Raw genomic sequence first — 18,736 nt, 5'->3', positions numbered from 1 at the left:
CAGCTTCTCCAACCGTTTCCTAGTTTGAGGAGTCATCTCCACCCAGTAGGAAAAATCAGCGTAATTCCCCAAGATTTAAATCAAACTATAAAAATGTATGTCTTCCACTTCTTTTCAAGCTAGTTACAGGATCTTTTGGTCTGAGATTTCAGCTGCACAAGGAACAAAGAAGTGTCTAAAATCAATTTTACAGGTGCAAACATTAATTAAAAGTAATTTGGGTAGCCTTACAATCCTTGCTCTGGTTGTTTGTACTGGAGAGGAAGAAATTATAATAAGATGATAACATGTGCTGAACTTGTCAAGTCAGCTGGTTGGATTTGAACCTGTCACCTGTGGTGATAGAAATGATAGTGCACAGGGGAAATTCTCCCTTGCAGCTACTGGGAACAGTGTGGGGTGGTGTCATGGTTTAACCTCAGCCAGTAAGTACCAGCAGCCGCTTGTTCACTTCCCGCCCCCCTCCCAGAGGGATGGGGAGGAGAATCGGGAAGGAGTGTAAAACTGGAGGGTCAAGATAAGAACAATTTAAAAATTGCAATTAAATAAAATAAAACCCCAATAATAACAACAAAAACAACAATAATAATAATAACAAGATGGTGATGATGGTGAAAAGGAGGGAGAGGAGGAGGGGAATAAAATCCAGAAAGAAGGGGGGGGGGACCTAAGTGATGCACAGTACAGTGGTTCACCACCTGCTGACCAATGCCCAGCCAGTCCCTGAGCAGCAGTTGGCAGCCTCAGGCCAACTCTCCCCGCAGTTTATATACTGAACATGATGTTCTATGGTATGGAATATCCCTTTGGCTAGTTCAGGTCAGTTGTCCCTGCTGTCTCCCCTCCCAGTTTCTGGTGCCCCTCCAGCCCTCTCACTGGCAGAGCTTGAGAAACTGAAAAGTCCTTGACTCAGTATAAACATTACCTAGCAACAGCTAAAACCATCAGTGTGCTATCAACATTGTACTCCGATGAAATCCAAAACACAGCACTGCACCAGCTACTAAGAAGTGAGTTCCAGCTGGAACCAGGACAGGTAGGGGGAACTTATTCCTAGCAAAGGGTAAAACCAATCTCCTTTGCATGGAGTAAAGAAATGGGGAGTAGTGTCTAGTTCCTGGGGAATAGGAGAATTCAAACTGGAATGTTCCCGGGGAGTTTCATTTTGACAGCTGTAGAAGACCCAGGGACTGCCCACACTTCCTTGGGAACTGGCACTGACAGTGGCACATGTTTACTTCGCTTTGGTCAAGGTCTCAGCAGTGGATGAGTGCGCTGAGCTGAGTTACAGGCTCTGACTAAGAAAAATACAGTTTATATGCCTTATCTTCCCAAATCAGGAAATGGAAGGAGAGATGCTGTCCACAAGAGACTTGGGCAAAGTCATCTCAGCAAAGAACTCCAGGGCATCAGAAGGGTCTATGGCGAGTCCTGTCTTTTTGTGCTCAATGTTTTGTAGACTAGTGCCAAGGGAGAAATTGCTTCTGCTTCCTCAAGAATAGCTTTGGATAAGAGCAAATAAGATAAGGGAGCAGAGGGAGGTGAAAGGGGAAGGTTGTTTCTCCACTTGAACAAGGCTTTGTTGAAATGTTACACCAAAGGGTTTTTTTTTTGGCGGTTATTGCTGACAAGGCTGAGTAACTGCAGGCTGTGTACTTTGTTGTCATGTGTTAGCCTGGCTGCTTGGAAGATCACTTGTAACTTCTTTGTCCTTCTTTAACCTGCTTCTTCTGGAGCTGGGGTGTGTGGGAAGAATCTGACATGACTCCAGGTATTGTGACATAGAAAGCCATGCCTTCGCCATGTCTGGTGATTAGTCAGAAAGAGATGCTCCAGAGAAGTTCAGAGAAAAACAGAAATGACTAGGGGGCTTCCTGGACTGACTTATGAGGAAAAAGTGAGAAAGTTGCTGCTGTACGTCTGTACAGTTCTGCTAAGTGATTAATGGGGAATGTGATGATAACATACAACTAATTGAGGCTTGTATATGCTAAAGAGAGGGGAATTACTTTGGTGTTGTATGATGAGGATGAGTAATGAGCACATGCCACTGTACTGAAGATGGCTGTGTGAAGTACCCAGAGCAACAGCAGTTGCTTGATGGTGAAAAAGAATTGTGTTAGACACTTGGTTTAGGAATATCAAATACTGAAAAACTGTTATTACCTGGTGATGCAACTTCACTTTTCTCACAAAGGAAACCATCTTTTCACGGGGTTCCTTCTTCATGGCTTAGGATGTTTTTAACAAGGCTACTAGATACTGCCTTGTTTCATAAGTTATTAAAAATAAACTGAAGAAACTGCACTACAAGGGAAGTGAATTGGGCAATTCTAGAAGCCTCTCATGTCCACATTTTCATAGATTCTTATCAGAAATCTAGGGAAAACTGTTTCCGTTGTGACATGCCACAGTTTTAAATCATAAATGCTTTGGAAGGAATTGAAATAAACAGTTTGGTGTCATGTCTGTTTTGAAAGGCCATAGGTAACCTCTGAGGTCTTGCAGAAAATTGTCTTTTCAAAACCTTGAAGTAAGATTGACAACTTCTACTTGGAATATTGAAGTTTATCTGTCCATTCATAACAGCTACTGATAAAAATACAAGGTTAGGAAAGTAGACTGTCAAGTTTCTGCTGAAACTTTAAGATCTCTAAGTCGGGTAACAAAAAGTTCTGTCAAAGTAAAATGAATTTCACAGAAGTAGTCTTGCTTAGGACTCTTCTGTCCAGTGAGGTAGCCTGGGATACCTCATGGAGCAACAGAATACCAGTAGTTAAGTCCAGTTTGGCTGTCATGTTGTTCATTAACATTACTTCTCTACAGTGGACTAAAAATACTTCAGTAATAGTAAGGATAACATGAAATACACTATTTATGTGAAGGGTTAGTAGTTGGCTGTCAGATGATATTGGAGTATTACTCCAGGACCAAACTATTACTTAAAATAACAGCAATTCAAATATAGCTAAACTAAACCCATTGGACCCTAAACCAGCTAAATTATTAAAACATTTATGAATGCCTGCATACTGCTTATAAACATGTACTTGATGAATAGTATGGTCAGGAAGCAACTACAGGGGGATTTTGAAAATTGTTAACCTATTTTCCCTTTTTTTTCCTTTCACATGTTTTTCTACTTGATGGTCCTTGGTTCTAGGTCCCAAATACTCTGCTCAAGACATTGTACTGAAGAGTAGAGTTGTATTGCTCCATCTTGAATATTCTTTACCCTGCTATTAAGGAAAGAACCCACAGAAGCATTGCTTTTCCCCATAGCAAAGGAGGCTATTAGTGTGCCATCCTGCTTGAAAGAACTCTGGGATTTTGAAACATGTCATAACAAAGAAAACAATACCGTGGTGCAAGAGCACAAATATTATGACAGTATGTTCCCTCAGTCCTTCCTCATACACCCTCCCTCCGGCTCTGGAAAAGAGGACAAGGCCCTAGTCCATCCAGACATATGGAGGTAAAACTTCCTGAAAGCAATAGCAGTGTTTAGCTCCTGTGCAGGGCTGGAGAATACATAAATTACTAGCCCTCTGAAACTGGCAATCTATATAACCTAAATAATGATGTGTTAATATGGGTTCGGATTTATAGAAAGGACTAGGCTCTCTCTAGATATTGTCTGATTTTATGATGGGGTGCTTGGGTTTTGTAGATGTCTTTTCTAAGGCTGGTCTCAAGACTTCTGAGAGTGTCAGTGAAGACAGAGTTTATTCAGGAAGAAAATGTTTCCTCTCCAGGATGTAAATGCATGATGGAACCATATTCACCCCATTACTAAAGAGCTACTGCAGTGCTCAGCAAAGTTGCAACAGGATACAAGTACCCTTGCCAAAATCACAGCTTAGTGCCTTGAATTTGGCTAGAGGTGTATTTCAACTTTGGTTTTATGTGTACTTCAGACTTAAAAGGCAAAAAGCCTGGCACAATAAAGGGACTCTCTTTTCTGTTATTAAATGAAACGCCTCCCCCAGCTCAGTGAAGAATTGATCAAAATCTGGTCTTTGGTTCAGAAGCTCTACCCTTCCATGTGGGGCTGTGGTCATTTTCCTTGCTCTTGTGTAGGAAGTTTCATCCTGGACTACTTAAGGCATGGTGGGAAAGATGAATGGCCTATGAATCTGAATCCTTTTTATGTGCCTTTTTGCAAGGTGAAATTTATTTTTGTTAAGGGCCTTCTGTGCCTGATACATCCTACCCCTAAGCATCACCCTTTTGAAAGAGGGTTTGGGGCAGAAAAAACAGACAAGGTCCTGAGACAAAACTACATCCATCCTCCTTCAGTCCTCTCAGCATCCAGTGTGAAATTAAGCTGATACCAAGGGCTGCACCTTTTTTTCTCAGGAGTTTTCACTAGAGATGTGTGTTGAACTGAATCTTTTAGTGATCACTGCTGTGCTGAGATTGATGGCTCTTGAATAAAATGACCGATTCCAGTGGACTTCTTCCTGCATAAGGGTTAGGGATACTGAAGGGCTATTTATCCCATCTTATGGGTCATTGGGACTGTAACAGCTGAAAGTAAGTTTCAGGCTTCACCAGATCTGGCTGATGAAAAATGGAGTTAATCAACCCAACTGGAAAAAAACACAATAAAATGCTGCCCTACTGGCGTGTCTCCACTAAGATAAAAGAGTAAAACGCTTTGTCTCCACTACAAAGGAGAATAGGCATAGTATTACTGTATTATCCTGCTGCATTAAGTCTATGCAATATGTGCAAATTGTTATCCACAGAGCAGTTTTCCAAGCTTGTTTCTTCTCCATGAGTTTGTCTTTGGCAGCTCTTAATTCCTGAAGTGCATAAACTTCTGCTTAAATGTCTCATTTGTATTGATTTGGTCTGAATCCACAAAGGAGTCATCCTTCTGCTTAGTAGCTTAAAATTTGAAGAGAATTAGGAAAGTGGCTAGGACTAACATTATTCAGGTAACTAGTTTTATCCCTAGTATGGAGGGGTGCATGATGGGGAGAAGCCTCCCAAAAATGTTTAATGAAAATATTTTGCCAGGTATGATTTTTTCCCCTCCTCTTTAAAGCATGGTAAGACATCCAAAATCTGCATGAGAGGAAATAGTTATGGAACAAAAAAGTCTCAGGAAAAGAAGTTATTTGGAAAGCCAAATCTCTTCTAAAAAATGCAGTTAAAGTCAGGGCCCAGTCCGAACCAGAATTCATGTGCAATTCTGCTCGGGCTGGGGTTTCCACCAAGCACACAAAGAAACTGCGAAGGGGTTGCAGCAGCCATCATGGGATGTTTGCAGATCCTCTGCCATGCCAGTGAGCAGACTATTATGCTCCTTGTTCAGCTGGGCTTTCAGTGCCACTGACATAATTTTTACCTGGACAATGTGTACAAATACCTCTAGTATCCCAGACTGCACCCATCCAACAAACAGCTACTCTGGGTGATGTAGGGCTGAAAGAATAGGGCTGTGCAAAAGTGTTGGCTTACTGCTGATGTGTCAAATATCAAAAGGAGAAAGGCTTTGTCTCTCTTCTGTCATTCTGATTTATTAGACGTTAAGAAAGACAAAGTACCCAGACATAAAAACAGCGCTGTTTTGGGCAGGTCTGCGAAATGGTTAATGTGCTTGTTCCGCACAAAAATGTAAAGTGACGGTTCTCTGATTACCTGCTGCTGGAAAGTGTTTGGACAGGTGCTGTGTTTCACCAGCCGTCTGTCACAGCTGACAGCCCGGATTTATGGCTGTGCACCGGGGCTGGCCTCCCTCCGCCGCCGGCTCCGGCCCAGGTCCCGGCCCCGGCCCGCCAGGGGCTGCGGGCAGGGCCCTCCGCCCCGCTGCTGCCCACCTCGCCGCTGCCCGCCCCGCCGCTGTCCCCCGCCGCTGCCCGCCCCGCCGCTGCCCGCCCCGTAAATTCGCGTGCGGGTGACCAAACTGCTCCATCGCCCTTGCTCGGAAACGCGGGCACGGTCTGCGCAGCATCGCGAAGGGGGCGATTTCCAGCCAAAGGCCAACAGGGCGAAATTCGCCCCCGCCTCAGAGGCTGATGCCCAAGCAGGAGGCGGCGGGGAAGAGCCGACCCCTCAGCAGGCGGAACCCCCCAGTCCGGCCGCCGAGGGGGCTCCGGGCACCGGCGGTACCTGCCCGCCCTGCCCCCGCCTCGCCCGGCAGCCACGGGGTCCCCTCACACCCTGGTCCTCACCTGCGGGGGAAACCGAACAGACACGAAGGAAGGACACAGATACCCCTGATACTGTAGTGTGGACGTAAGGTTTCCCGCCGTATCCAAAAACCGAGATTCACAGAACATAAATACTTATTAACAAGGCACGTCTCAAACTTTGTGGGCTCTTTTTTTTTTTCCTTTTAATGCAGATTTATGTTTTAATGAAAAAGGGACTTTTCTAAAAGTAAAAAGCGGAATGTTACCCTATCAAGCGGACTTTTACACACGCATTCATCCCTGCTCACGCTTACGTACATGCGATTAAATACCCGCTCGTGGCTGTAATAACAAATTCCACTTTCCGTCAAGGTGCTTATAATATATATATATATATACACCCTGAAATACGACCATTACAGATCGACAAAACCAAAATACATTAACAGTTGCATACTGAGGGCTCATGTGGACTCATATGAAGACAAAGATGTTAGAATACGAGCTCGAGGAAAGGGTAGATTATTGAAGGGTAGATTATTTGCACAGAGCCTTGAAGGCAGAACGATGTCGAAATAGTGCGTGCGTGTGTGTGTGTGCATGCGTGTGTGTACATAAAAACCAATTCCTTCAAGGGCTGGATTACTTCATACATTAGTCACTAATCTCTTGCAATGTTCTGATGAATGTTATGGTCTGAACTAAACACACCATGAAATCTGCTTGAGCTTTATTGAAACAAGTCGGTGTTCTCGCCCGCGGATCGTTCTGTTTGAAGCTTTCCTTGCCCAACACACCTTCGCTATTCGGCGTGAGTTTTGCAAGTAGGGTTAGAAGCTACTCAGAGGCTGAACCCCGGCGCTGAGGGAAAAGGAGGTGGGGGAGAAAGTCCAGAGTCCGAAATAAGAGTAATTAGGAAAAAGAACAACCAGCGCCCAAAACTCTGCTTGTCATCGTTTGCTTTGGTGATCCGTGCTTACAGGAGACTCGGAGTGGGGAAAAGTCCGCCAATTCCATCCTTTTTACAATTAAAATAAACAAACGAACGAATAAGCCCCGGATTGTCATGTCGGTGTTTGTTTAGAGCTCTTCGAGTTCGGGGATGCCACTAAATGGTAATTCAGTACCACGGGCAGTTAAAACCCCATCCCTCCCTTCTTCTGACTCGGTCGTTCGGAGGCTTTCCTGACCGCTTCTGGCAATACGGAGCAGCCTCAACATGAGCAGCCTTGACATAACACCCATCGGGAGGACACGTGTGTCCCCTTTTTATTCCCATCCAATATTCCATAGCGTTCACCCTCCCGCGGGTGCCAGGGGGGCTGCCTCCAGCAGAAGCAGCTGGAGCCCGGTCATGCCAGCGACCTTCCTGAAGTGAGTTTTCTCTGGACCAAGAGATGACAACAGCATTACGTTTCGTCTGCTGTCCTTTGGGGAAAAGAGAAAAAGAAGAGGGGGGTGGGGGTGGTGGGGTGGTGGTGGTGGATCAAAAAAGGCAGGCGGGTGCCCAGGACTTCCTCAGGCTGCTCCCAAGCCAGCCTGCGAGTCTGCCTGCTGCAGACGGCCAGCCTTTCTGCCGGGCTGAGCATCGGCGGGGAAACCTGACTTGACTCGAGGAATTGCAGAGGGTTTCCAACCCTGGCAGCAGCCCAAGAGGAGAACTTCTCTCACCTCCCGTGGTCAAAATCAGGCGGGCCCGTCTGTGGCACCTCTACCTCGCCCGGTGGGGAGGCAGGGGCGGGCAGCCCGGCGGCCCCCGCAGCCCGAGCGCTCCCCGGCCCAGGCTGTCCCACGGCCGGCTCCCCCCGCCACGCCAGCACAGACAGCACGCTCTCCTTGTTACCGTCTTTATTCAGGGGGCAGCTTTTATTCGGGGGAGAGGAGAAAGAGAAAAAAAAAAAAAAAAAAAAAAAGGAAAAAACACGGTGCCCGAGCGTCAATAGAATGCACACGCACATATGTTATATACAAACACAAAAATAAGATACGAAAAAAAATTGCTTTTCTCTTCCAGTAGCAGTGGTCTTGGCCTTAAATGCGCAACGCCAACCAGTACAGGAGACAGTGCCTGACGTTTCCTTGAGCCCTTTCCCCACTCCCGCCCCCTCCCCCGAACAATAATTAATTAAAAAAGCTGCACTCACTTTTGTGTTAAAAACACTACTTTTATAAATAATTTAATGTCCTCCCTTCCCACGAAATGCTAGTTGCCGGACAGGAGAAAAGGATTCTTTTGGCACAGTGATGCATTGCTTTGCAGTACAGACCTACGGCTCCACAGCAGCCCCCGGCCCCCCTCCCTCTCTCTCTCCCTGCTCCTCCCGGCCCCCATCCCCGCCCCCCTAGTGCACAGCGCATCCCCCGGCTGCCGCCACCGCGGGCATCCCCTGCTCCGCTGCCCGCGGCTTCGGTGGCAGGAGATGCGGGGACAAGAGGGGGGACAGAAAGGAGGTGGCGAGGGAATGGCTGAAGTCAAGTAGTCTCAACGAACAGTAAGAAGCACTTGAGGCTCATGGCTATGTCCAAAACGACAGCTGTTTTGATTTTTTTTTTTTTTTTTTTTTTTTTTTTTTTTTTTTTTTTTTGGTTTCAGTTAAACCCACTGTCATTTCACTAAGGCACAGTCACCGCGGCTTTTGCGTGGCGGCTTTGGTCGCCTCTGGAGTTAAAGTGCGGGTTCCAGAGCCTCCTTTCCCCCTCCCCGCCTCCCCGGGCAGGCCCCTCGCAGAGGGGGAGGAGGGGGCTCCATTAAGCCAGGGGGGTCTCCACGGCGTACGGGCGGAACGAGGCCGAGCCCCCCGCCGCCGGCTGCGGCGGCCCGGCCAGCCGGAGGGGCCCGTAGAGCGGGGAGCCGGGCGGCCCCCTCCCGCCCTTGGGAAGGGCGGCGGGGAAGAGCGGCGGCCGCGGCCGCTCCGCCGGCGGCGGCTCGCCCTGGGCCAGCGCCTGCCGCCCGCCCCCCAGGAGCAGCGGCGGCGGCTCGCCCAGCCCGTAGGCGCAGAGCTGCAGGAGGCCGCCGCCGTAGAGGGCGGCGGGCGGGGGCTGCGCGGCAGGTGGGTAGGGGAGCAGCGGGTAGGGGCCGGGCAGCAGGTGCGGGGGCCCGGGCGGCGCCGGCCAGAGGAGGCGGACGTGCGGCGGCGGCTGCGGGGCGGCGCGGGGCCTGGCCGGGCGCCGGAGGAGGCTCTCGATGGCGAACGAGCTGGAGAACTTGGCGCCGCCGCCGCCCGCCGCCCCCCGCCCCGCTGCCCCCCGCCGCTGCCTCCTTGGCGGCGGCGCCCGGCGCGCAGTTGCAGGGTGAGGAGGCGCAGCAGCACCGCGGGGAAGCGCCGGGGGACGCGGCGCCCGCTCCGGCCGCCTCCTGCGGTGGCGGCGGCGGCGGCGGCGGCGGCGGGGCGGCGGGGCGGGCGGGCTGCGGCGGCGGGGCGGCGCGGCTGAGGCGCTTGCGGCGGCGGCGGAAGACGCCGTCGGCAAAGGTGTACTCGCTGCTGGGGTTCAGCATCCAGTAGTTGTCCTTGCCCCAGGGCCGCGCCGGGTCGCGCAGCACCTTGACGAAGCAGTCGTTGAGGGAGAGGTTGTGGCGCACCGAGTTGCGCCAGCCGGTGTAGGCGCCGCGGAAGAAGGGGAAGCGGCTCATCAGGTAGTCGTTGATCTCGGCCAGGGTCAGGCGGCCGCCGGCCGAGTCGCGGATGGCCATGGCGATCAGCGCGATGTAGGAGTAGGGCGGCTTCGGCCGCCGCGTGTAGGGCTTCCCCTTGGCGCTCTCGGCCGGCGGCGGCGGCTGCGGGGCGGGGGGCGGCGGCGGGGGGTGTCCCGGCCGCCCGGCCCCGCCGCCCGGGCTGTTGGCGGCGCAGTCGCCGTCCGAGCCCAGCTCGCTCTCGGCCGGCGCCGGGGAGAGGGAGCCGCTGCCTTCCTGGTCGCTGCCGGCGCTGAGCTTGTCCTCGTAGTGCTGCGAGAACACCTCCAGCTTCATGGCGGCGGCGCCGGCGGGCCACCCCGCGCCCCCGCGGCTCCGCTGGGCGGGCGCGACCCCCGCCCCTCGGCGCGGCCCTCAGGGGCGGCGAGGCGCCCCGGGGGGTTTGTGCCCCCGCGCCGGCTTGGACAGCTCCGCGGCAGCAGGCAGGGCGGGCGGCGCTGGGCGGCGGGCTGGCCTCGGGCGGCCGCCCCGGGCGTCGCTGGCGGGGGGCTGGCCGCTGGCCCTTGGCCCCTTCCCGGCCGCTGGGCGCTGCGGACGGGCGGCGGTGCCCTGCCGCCCTCGGCGGCGGACGGGGCGCTTCCTCCGGCTTCCACCTCCTGCTCCCCCCGCCGGGACGCTCGCTTGCTCTCCGCCCTCCTTTCTGTCCTGGCTCTTCACTCCCGCAGCTCCATGGGGCCGGAGGAGAGGGGCGAGGAGGCCCCCGCGGAGCTGGTGCGAGCGGGCGGCTGCCGCTGCCGGTTGCGCTCCGCGCCCCCCCGAGCCCGGTCCTCCTCGGGGCCGCTGTTACCGTCCGGCGCTGCCCCGGCGCGGTGAGAAGCTCTCGCCGGCCGTCGGGGTTACTCCTGGCTCTGGGGCTCCGGCCCCCGTCAGCGCCGGGGCGCCGGGCTGGCTCCTCGCTGCGGCGCGGGCAGCAGCCGGGTTATTAGGGTTATTAGTGTTATTGTCATTATCTCTCTCTTCCCCTGTGGTTCTGTGTCTCTCCACCACTTTCAGACCAGCCCATTATAACGCCGGCGAGAGGCGGAGCCAGGACGAAGATCTGAAAGGGTGGTGGGTGGAGAAGCAAGGTAGCAAAGGTGGGTATGCGCTAATAAGCCGTATCAGGGCCGTAATTAGCTGAGATGACAGCGAGGTCTTGTTGGAAAGTTATTTTACGAAACTTGTTTGTATTTTCTCCCGCCTGGTCCCTCCCCTTCCCGGGTATTTCGAATGGAGCCGCAGCTCGGCGCGACGTCGCAGAGCCGGGCCCGCCTCCCAGGTGTAAAATGCACTCTGGCTTGTAGGTGGCAGAGCAGAACCTGTTACGTGCCGTGATTTATTTTAATAGCGCCGTGTACTGCAACAAGTTGTAATGTGACAGCTCAACAACCTGCTGGAAAATAATACACGGCTTCGCAGTTGTGAATTCCTAATGATTTATGTAGCCTGACAAAGTCGGTTCAGTCCGGGCCCCCCTCCCCTTCTGTCATAACCACACCTGGTGCAGGGGTAAGATGTGAACAGGTAGGCAAGGCTGTGCGCTTTTGCTACGAGAGAATTAGTCTAAACTTTAACCTTACTTTTAAGTGTGTTAATGTACATACAGTAGTGTTGCGTGATCCCTTCCGGATGGTGCGTTTGTAACCTCTCTGTTACAACTGTTGCTCTCCAATAAAATCTTTTATTGTGGTTTTGGCTTTCTTTTTTTAAAACAATGACTTTGTTTTAACTTTTTTTTTTTTTTTTTGTTCTCTCACATTGTGGGTCTATACATTTTCCATAAAACCTAGGACAACAAGTATTCTGTAATTTTGCCTAAACACTTTCTAGAAAAATTAATTTTAATTTTTGGGTTTGTTTTTAGGTTGAAGTTGTCAGCCTCTTATCCTCCTTCAGAGGTTTTGACTCTTTCAACAGTCGCTAGACAGAACAACCCAACAAAGAGAGCTGTGTGGCAGTAGCTTCTCTGAAAACTCCCTGTTCAGTCCTATCCTGCTCGCTGTTCAAAGTCAATTGCAAAACACCATTTGACTTCGTACAGCAGTAGCACTAGCGTCTGCAAAACAATAACAGAACAAAAACATCAGCAGAAATCTAGTGTCATGCTTATATATTATTTCTCATACGTACACTTTGAATTTTGTGTCCTGGAGAAAGAGTTGGGTTGCTCCATATTTTTCAAAAGCAGTCTTTCTAAATTGGACCTTATTTTAGATTAAATACTTAGTGCAGAGTCACTCTGGTTAGGACTGTGCTGTTGTGGTCTGGCTCTTAAGGAGTGTTGGAGAGGAACATGAAAAAAGGCAGGTTTAAAAGACTAACAGAAGAAACAAACAGCACTGCTTTCTGCCTTGATCTCTCTCGAATAGAATATACATTCCCATACACAACTGCATTTTGTTGCAAAGCTTTGCCCTTTCTTCAGTTTGCCTGAAACTTAAATAGTAAATACCGAGCAATGAGATGTTCTTCTGTCCTTCTGGTTGTTCTAATGCTAGCTTTAGTAATAATAGGTTTGATGTCTTCCTGTTGTCACTATAGCTGTACCAGTTCAGAAAAGCTGGCAATTCAGAAAGACAAAAATAAGAGGAGGGAGACCTCTCTTGGTTCCTTGTTGTTGTTGTCTCCATGTAATGTAAACGGAGATCTTTCAGTAAAGCGTTGCATTAGCTGTAGGTGCCAATGTTTGTGTTTAAGGGTATGGGAAAAAGCTATCATTCCTTCCAAAACTTGTATTTTCTAAGATGATGCCAACGGTGAGGGTAGGTTTTTTCCTCTTCCTGCTTTTGTTGTAAATAGCAGTGAAGTAGCGATGATTTGCTAGCTTACCTTTGATGTTTATTTTATTACCGTTCCACTATTTGTGTGGAAAATGTACACATTGTCTCTTATCTTTATTCAAAGAACTTAAAAAGTCATTCAAATGCTGTAGGTAAACACATCAGACATAACAGAAGCTTTTTCACAGCCATACTTCAAGACTAGGAGTGGATGGCAAAGCTGGTTTTGCAAGATTTAAAAGGGGACAGAAGCTTGTGCTTAAAATCATACAATTACAGAGATGGCTATTAATGGCTGGGAGCAGGGAGCCTTTTGAAGACCAACCAGCGCTGATACTTGTTGCTGCTCAAGGCCCCTTTGCTGCCTCTGAGCGAGCGCCCGTGGTAAACCGGCTCTTGAAATCTGTGGTGGCTCTTACCTGAGGAATCAGGGGAAGGTGCTTATGTGAAGGGCTGCGGACGGTTTAAACAGAGCCTTCCTGGCCCGAGTGAGAGTGGTGTAAGGCCCGTTGCTATTGCTGCCCATGAAACAACGAGCAAACTTGTAAGAAGTGGCGAAATAGTTCAAGTACTCCCGTCTCTCACCACTGAGAGTATATGTAACCTCAAGTCTTTTCCTGCTATAGTTTTTTAAAAGGCACAGTATCGCCTTCAGGTTTATAAAGATTAACACAATCATCGGAAAAACTGATTCTGTTAAGTAAACTTCACATCAAAAGCACTTTGATGTGCTGTATTATAGCAAAGCCAAACACTCCACCCCCATCACCCCAAGAAAAACCTCCAAAAACTTCTCGTGAAGCAATGTAAAAAAAAAATCTGATTCTTTGTTCTAAAATGAAATGTCTCTTCCTCTTCAGAGCAGCATAGCAGGACTTTTTTTGATGTATGACCCCCTCTTTTCCTACCCAAAACAGGTCCTCGTCAAAGACAAAGGGGAGAAATGCGAATGGTTGCTTGAAAATCACACACTCAACTTTGCTTCCCATTTTCTGTAGTATTTGACTCATTTAATCCAGAAATAGTAAGAGCGTGCCAATGGGAATTTGGAGGTAGGGCAGCGTAGTGCTTTGTGGTTTGCTCAAGCTATGAATTCTAAAATTATTCCTTACTAAATGTAGCAAAATGCTACACTGTCTGGTGATGGCGAGTATATTTTTGGTTGATCCAGTTGTATTGTCTCCATGTTATTTTAAACCATGATTTGGTTTTATATTTCAGTAAACGTTGTGCAAAGGTGTGTCACACTATGGTCTTGCTTTTCTTTTTAAAATCTTTTGATTTTCCACCCAATCCTTTCTTCCCATCTTTTCTACCGTCTGTCCCTCCAGACTGCTAACTAGGTTAGAGAAGGTTTCCAGGTAAGATTGTGTAAGCACAAGTGGTCAATAAAAGTCTCTCTGTGGTGACTGGGAAGGTCCTATAGCTGGTGGTAGGCAAGCTTATTTGTACATCTGAGATGTCTGGCACACCAGCTGGACAAAGTACTTCATCATCTCTTCTTCTCCTCCTGTAGCAAGCTGCAGGACTGTGCTGCCTTGCCAGGAATGATGAAATTGGACAATGCAATACACTACATGAACAATAATAGACCAGTTCAAAGAGTTCTCTTTGGATGGGCTGCTCACAGCAGGAGATGTGCCTAGCATGCATAAATGAACTACAGAGTCTGTGAAGGTTGGCTAATTGCACTATGTATATTTTTACAGTTGAAGGAAATCCAGCTAGCGATGGAGCTGTAAGAAAGGAGGTTGGTGGAAATTCGTTTAGACCTTGAGAGGAAGAGTTTGATCACTGAAGCAGAATGCATGTCTGCGTGAATTCCCACACTGGGAACTCCACAGATAGGCACTTTTTTACAAGGACAGCCATTCCCTGTGGGCAGAGATTTTCTCATGTCTTTGGCAGGTACTAAGAGCTATATTTACAATGGGGAGTTCCACTTCAACTTTGTTTCATGTAGTCTTTGTTTTCTTGGAAGCTGTTGCTCAGAATGAAATTTTCTCATGCCGAGAGCTTAGTATCACTTCCTCTCTGTGCCTACTTCATGTCCCATAAAAAAGTATACATCTAAGAAAATTTATTTTCTCCAGCGTACTGGGTTGTGACAGAATGGGCAGGGACAGACTTTCTCCTGTGAAGAGGATGGCATTATTGCTGTTGTTACTAATGCTTAGTACCAGAGAAATAATTCCTGGTTCTTATACCATCCTTTCCACTCAGAGATCTCAGAGCTCTCCTATTTTACAGGCAAAGAGGAGTGAAGGGGAGTCCTGCTGGAAATCATCTGGCGCATCGGTTGCAACCCTGTCTGTAGAACTGAACTCTTCAGAGCCCTTGTTCTGTGCTGTGTCCACTGAGGTATCCACCACGAGGCCTCATCAGAGGCGTTGGTACCATTTAACAAGGAGCTGTCAAAATGGAGAGTGCTCTGTCCTAAGACTCAGATAATTTATAGCTAATTCTCTCTTTTTACTAGTGTTACATTAAGCCTCAGGGGCTTAAATGGGGCTCTACACCAGTGTAAGGTAAACCTCTGTGGAATATATTGCAGGTCTGCAGTCTGTGAAAGTACATGACATAAAAGCATGCCGGGTGAGGAGGGAGGTTAAGTCAACACAGTATTTACAACATATTTTGTGATGACTTAATTTTGTAACTGTCCCCATAGGCTTTTCTCATAGCTGATTGCCTGGTTTCATTTAACTGCACCAAGAAAGTGAAGAGAAAATCCAAATGGTGGTGGACTTACAGGTTTGTGGATCTTTTTGAGGACATTATGCTTACGGCAAGAAAGAAACTGGTATTGGAAGGCAGCACAGGTATTGATAAGTCTGGATGTAATTGTCAGGACGGAATTGCTTGCTAAGAGACAGGCAGCGCCACAATTAGAAGTTAACGCTGTGTTATGTTTGTTATGAAGTTATGATGCAGAAGCCATTTGGTGAAATTCTGTGGCTTTCTGCCAGGAATAGTGAATGTTTCTTGCTACTGGTGCCAAACAAACTTAAAAAGAAACCATCATAGCTTGTTATTGCTGGTACCAGACCAAATATCTGTTGGCGCCAAACTTGGTATTGATGCCAGAGGCTTGCTATCACTGGCCCATGATATGAGGAAACACCGTCTGAGCTGTTACAATAGCCTCTTATTGCTTTCAAGTCCGTGCATTGATGGAGCAGAGTGAACAACTTCGTAAGAGAAGCACAGCAAAATTAACCAAGAGCTGAAGGGCTTTGCATGCGTGGTGGAGTCATTGAACTTTGCTAGCCCTTCCTGGAATACACCTAAGCAAACTCAAAAACACATGTAGTTTACATGGGTAAACAAGTTACTAGAGATATGAAGAGTATGTTTCCATTCAACTAAGTTAAAGTACTATTTATAGCGCTGTGGATTAACAAATGAATCACCTTGCCAATAATATCCCAGTTGAACAGCAATAAGTATTCAACATTCTTACTTCTGGGTTAGGTTTTTTTGGGTTGTTTTTGTTTGTTTGTTTGTTTGTTTTCAAAAAGCTATTTCTGGGATGGAACCCCATGATTTATATAAGCATTAGCCAAACTTGTAAATAAATAATGGTGTAAAAAATGTCTGGATTTTTTTTTTCCCCCAAGACCAAGTCAACTGCATTATAATATAATCCAGGAGCAGCCTGCTGATGGCCAGGCCTTCCTCTGGCAGAATAATGCTCCCTAATTTTGTCGGTCTTGTGCATGCTCTGTCCTCCATTTGCTGTTTGCCATTTTCCTTCCCTGCTTCAGGATCTGAATTGTCATCTGTTGAGTCGTTTTAATCTAACCCTCTAGCCCCCTGGACAGCTGCAGAACAGTGTTGGTGTCTTTGAAAATATGGTCCACTCTGCTGCTTGCTTACTCCTGGGACAAGGTAGCGTAGTCACACCAAGGGTACATTTATTACAGTAAGTATTATTATTATACAGGGTGGTGGGGGACAGGGATTTGTAACCTCCAAACGGTGGTCCAGAAATCAGAAAATGTATTCACCACTTTTCAGATGGTGGAGAAATGCAGTAAAAGCTTGAGGAGCTGGTTCTTCAGTGGCTGCAGATCTGACAAAATCATTAGTTTTGTTGAGTTGCATGGGTTGAGCGTGTGATCTCCAGTTCCTAGGTGGGTTCTTAAGGGATTAGCTGAGTTTCAGTCTCTTGAAGGTGTGAGCAAACACAGTGTTGCCTCACACATGTGAAGTTTCTTCCCTAAAGGTGTCAAAGTGCTTTGTGCACTTTGTTGCTATTTCTGTTCTGTAAGTAAAAGTTCACAGGTTTTAAATGTCTTGGCCAAACTTACATGATCTAAGCTGGGAATAGGACAGGGGTTTACTAATTCCTCAACTACTGCACTGTCTACTAACCTCGTCGTTTCCCTGAACCTTTACATATACTTGAGTAGATTAATAATTAACCTCCAAGTGGGGCACTTTGAAGCAAATGTAAAATGAAACCAAACACTTGTCTTGGTTTTTAGTCATACCAGATTTGCAAGTAGGGTGTGTTTAAATGATGCAGGTAGATAAAGTCTTGTTAATTTAGATTAGAGTAAAAGTCAGTGCCTTATCAAAGCAAGTGACTAATTAGGAAAACTATTACCTTTTGGAAAAGAAACAGTTGAACTATCAGTCAAAATTATTTTAACTAATTGAACTGTACTAATATTTATGCTGAATAAAGGCTCGTTCAACTGCTGGGGAAAGGAGAAAGACAGAGCTTTTCCCAGGAATTGCCAGTGTTCTGTTTTTTTGATAATTTTGCCTTTAGTAACTTAACAGTACTTGTCATCAGTGTGTAAACATGGGGAAGGGAGGAGAGTCCTGTGAGTCATCAGGGAGCCAAACTTACAGAATTTAAGTGAAGAACTGCAGTATTTATGCAAAATATACTGCCTTCAGTCTCTCCACCTCACCAAGCCAACAGGACAGCAAAGTGCTTGTGAGTGGTTTGAAACGATCCAGTGAATCTCAGGTCTGTAATAACGACGATCAGGCATTTGAGAACCTGCAGGGGTAGAAACACTAGGGCAAATTCATGGTGTGAAAAGAAAGATTATGATCAAACTGTATTTATGTTCAGACAGATACATGCAATTGTGAAGAATCATTAAATAACTGTTAACCACACCTGCACAGAGCCTCTGGCAATGCTGGCTTATATAGAATCTCAAGAACTGCCATGTGCCTGACATCATACCTTTGCAAGGAAAGAAAAGTCCTGGGTGTTAGCCCAAGACTGGTAAGTAAAACATAGTCCACAGACTTGAGCCAGTTTAATGTCTGTTAGTGATTTTCTCCTGCGTCACACCCAGTACCTTCTGCCCTGTAAATCTGTCAGTAGCCCTGATTTGTTTGATTAAGACTGGGCCTTACTAAACAACTCCAAATCTGCTTTAATGCAATGGCTACTTACCTGTAGGTCAGTCAGGACCATGAGGAGGGAGTAAGTACGCGTGCACGTAGGGAGGGCAGCACAAACAGTATCTTGACTTCTCTGGGGCTCGTAGTTGGTGCTATGACACACAGCTGCTTGTTTGGGTTTCCTTTTACATGGATCATTCTGCCTTTTAAAAACGTTGGGGGTTTTGCACATCTTTTCATGATGAAAATGACATTTCAGAACTTTTTTTTTGTTACTGTGAAAAAAATGAAAGGGAAGCCTGTGGGGAAGGGGAGCAAGCAGGGTAAAGGAAGCAGAGGAAAAGGGGGCTGGAGCAAAGCTGAGATGAAGAGATGGAGATGTGGAGAAGGTTAAGAGTAGATAGCTCCAATGGAGAGCACGTTGCAGAGCAGTTCCACTCAGACTATAGAAAATTTCCACGGTGCCCAAAGATCTCTGATTTGGCTGCTTCTGCTGGTGGAATTTTGGACTGCTCACCTCTACAGCTTTCCTCAGGCTAGGGAGTTCTCTGGGTTTTCATTTCCCATGGTGCTTTTGGAAGCAATTGTCTTTCATCTGTATTTTCTCTCTTGGAGTATGCTTTTCCTGTCTTTCATGGCTAGGGGTGGTTGAGGAGTTGTTTTTTTTTTTATTGAATAAAAAATATTAAAAAAAATGCAAAAGTGAAGAGCAAACATCAGTGTGTAATTCATGAAAGGGGCTACTATGCATTGGCATTATCTTTTTCTAA

The 18,736-nt window shown here is 47.6% G+C and overlaps 1 protein-coding gene across 1 annotated transcript; it reads right to left on the bottom strand.

Annotated features, from left to right (window-relative positions):
- Window positions 1-8,891: 8,891 nt before the first annotated feature.
- FOXQ1 (forkhead box Q1) lies at window positions 8,892-11,139 on the bottom strand. The gene is made up of 2 exons (XM_040585760.1): window positions 9,565-11,139; window positions 8,892-9,182 (listed from the first exon to the last, which is right to left on the bottom strand). The coding sequence occupies exons 1-2, from the start codon at window positions 10,108-10,110 to the stop codon at window positions 8,892-8,894; spliced, it is 837 nt and encodes a 278-aa protein (XP_040441694.1). The 5' UTR covers window positions 10,111-11,139.
- Between the last annotated feature and the right edge of the window lie 7,597 nt (window positions 11,140-18,736).

Source organism: Falco naumanni, chromosome 3 (assembly GCF_017639655.2).
Source record: "Falco naumanni isolate bFalNau1 chromosome 3, bFalNau1.pat, whole genome shotgun sequence".
In the NCBI taxonomy this organism is placed as follows: domain Eukaryota; kingdom Metazoa; phylum Chordata; class Aves; order Falconiformes; family Falconidae; genus Falco; species Falco naumanni.
Note: the sequence above shows the minus strand (reverse complement) of the source record. Positions and strands in the feature narration are given on the sequence as shown.

Excerpts from the sequence above, each read along its gene's own strand:
- FOXQ1 (XM_040585760.1), bottom strand. The coding sequence starts at position 10,110 with ATGAAGCTGGAGGTGTTCTCGCAGCACTACGAGGACAAGCTCAGCGCC. Across the intron at positions 9,183-9,564 it reads GCAAGCGCCTCAGCCGCGCC|CCCCCGCCCGCCGCCCTCTA; the intron begins GCCCCGCCGCCG and ends CCTGCCGCGCAG.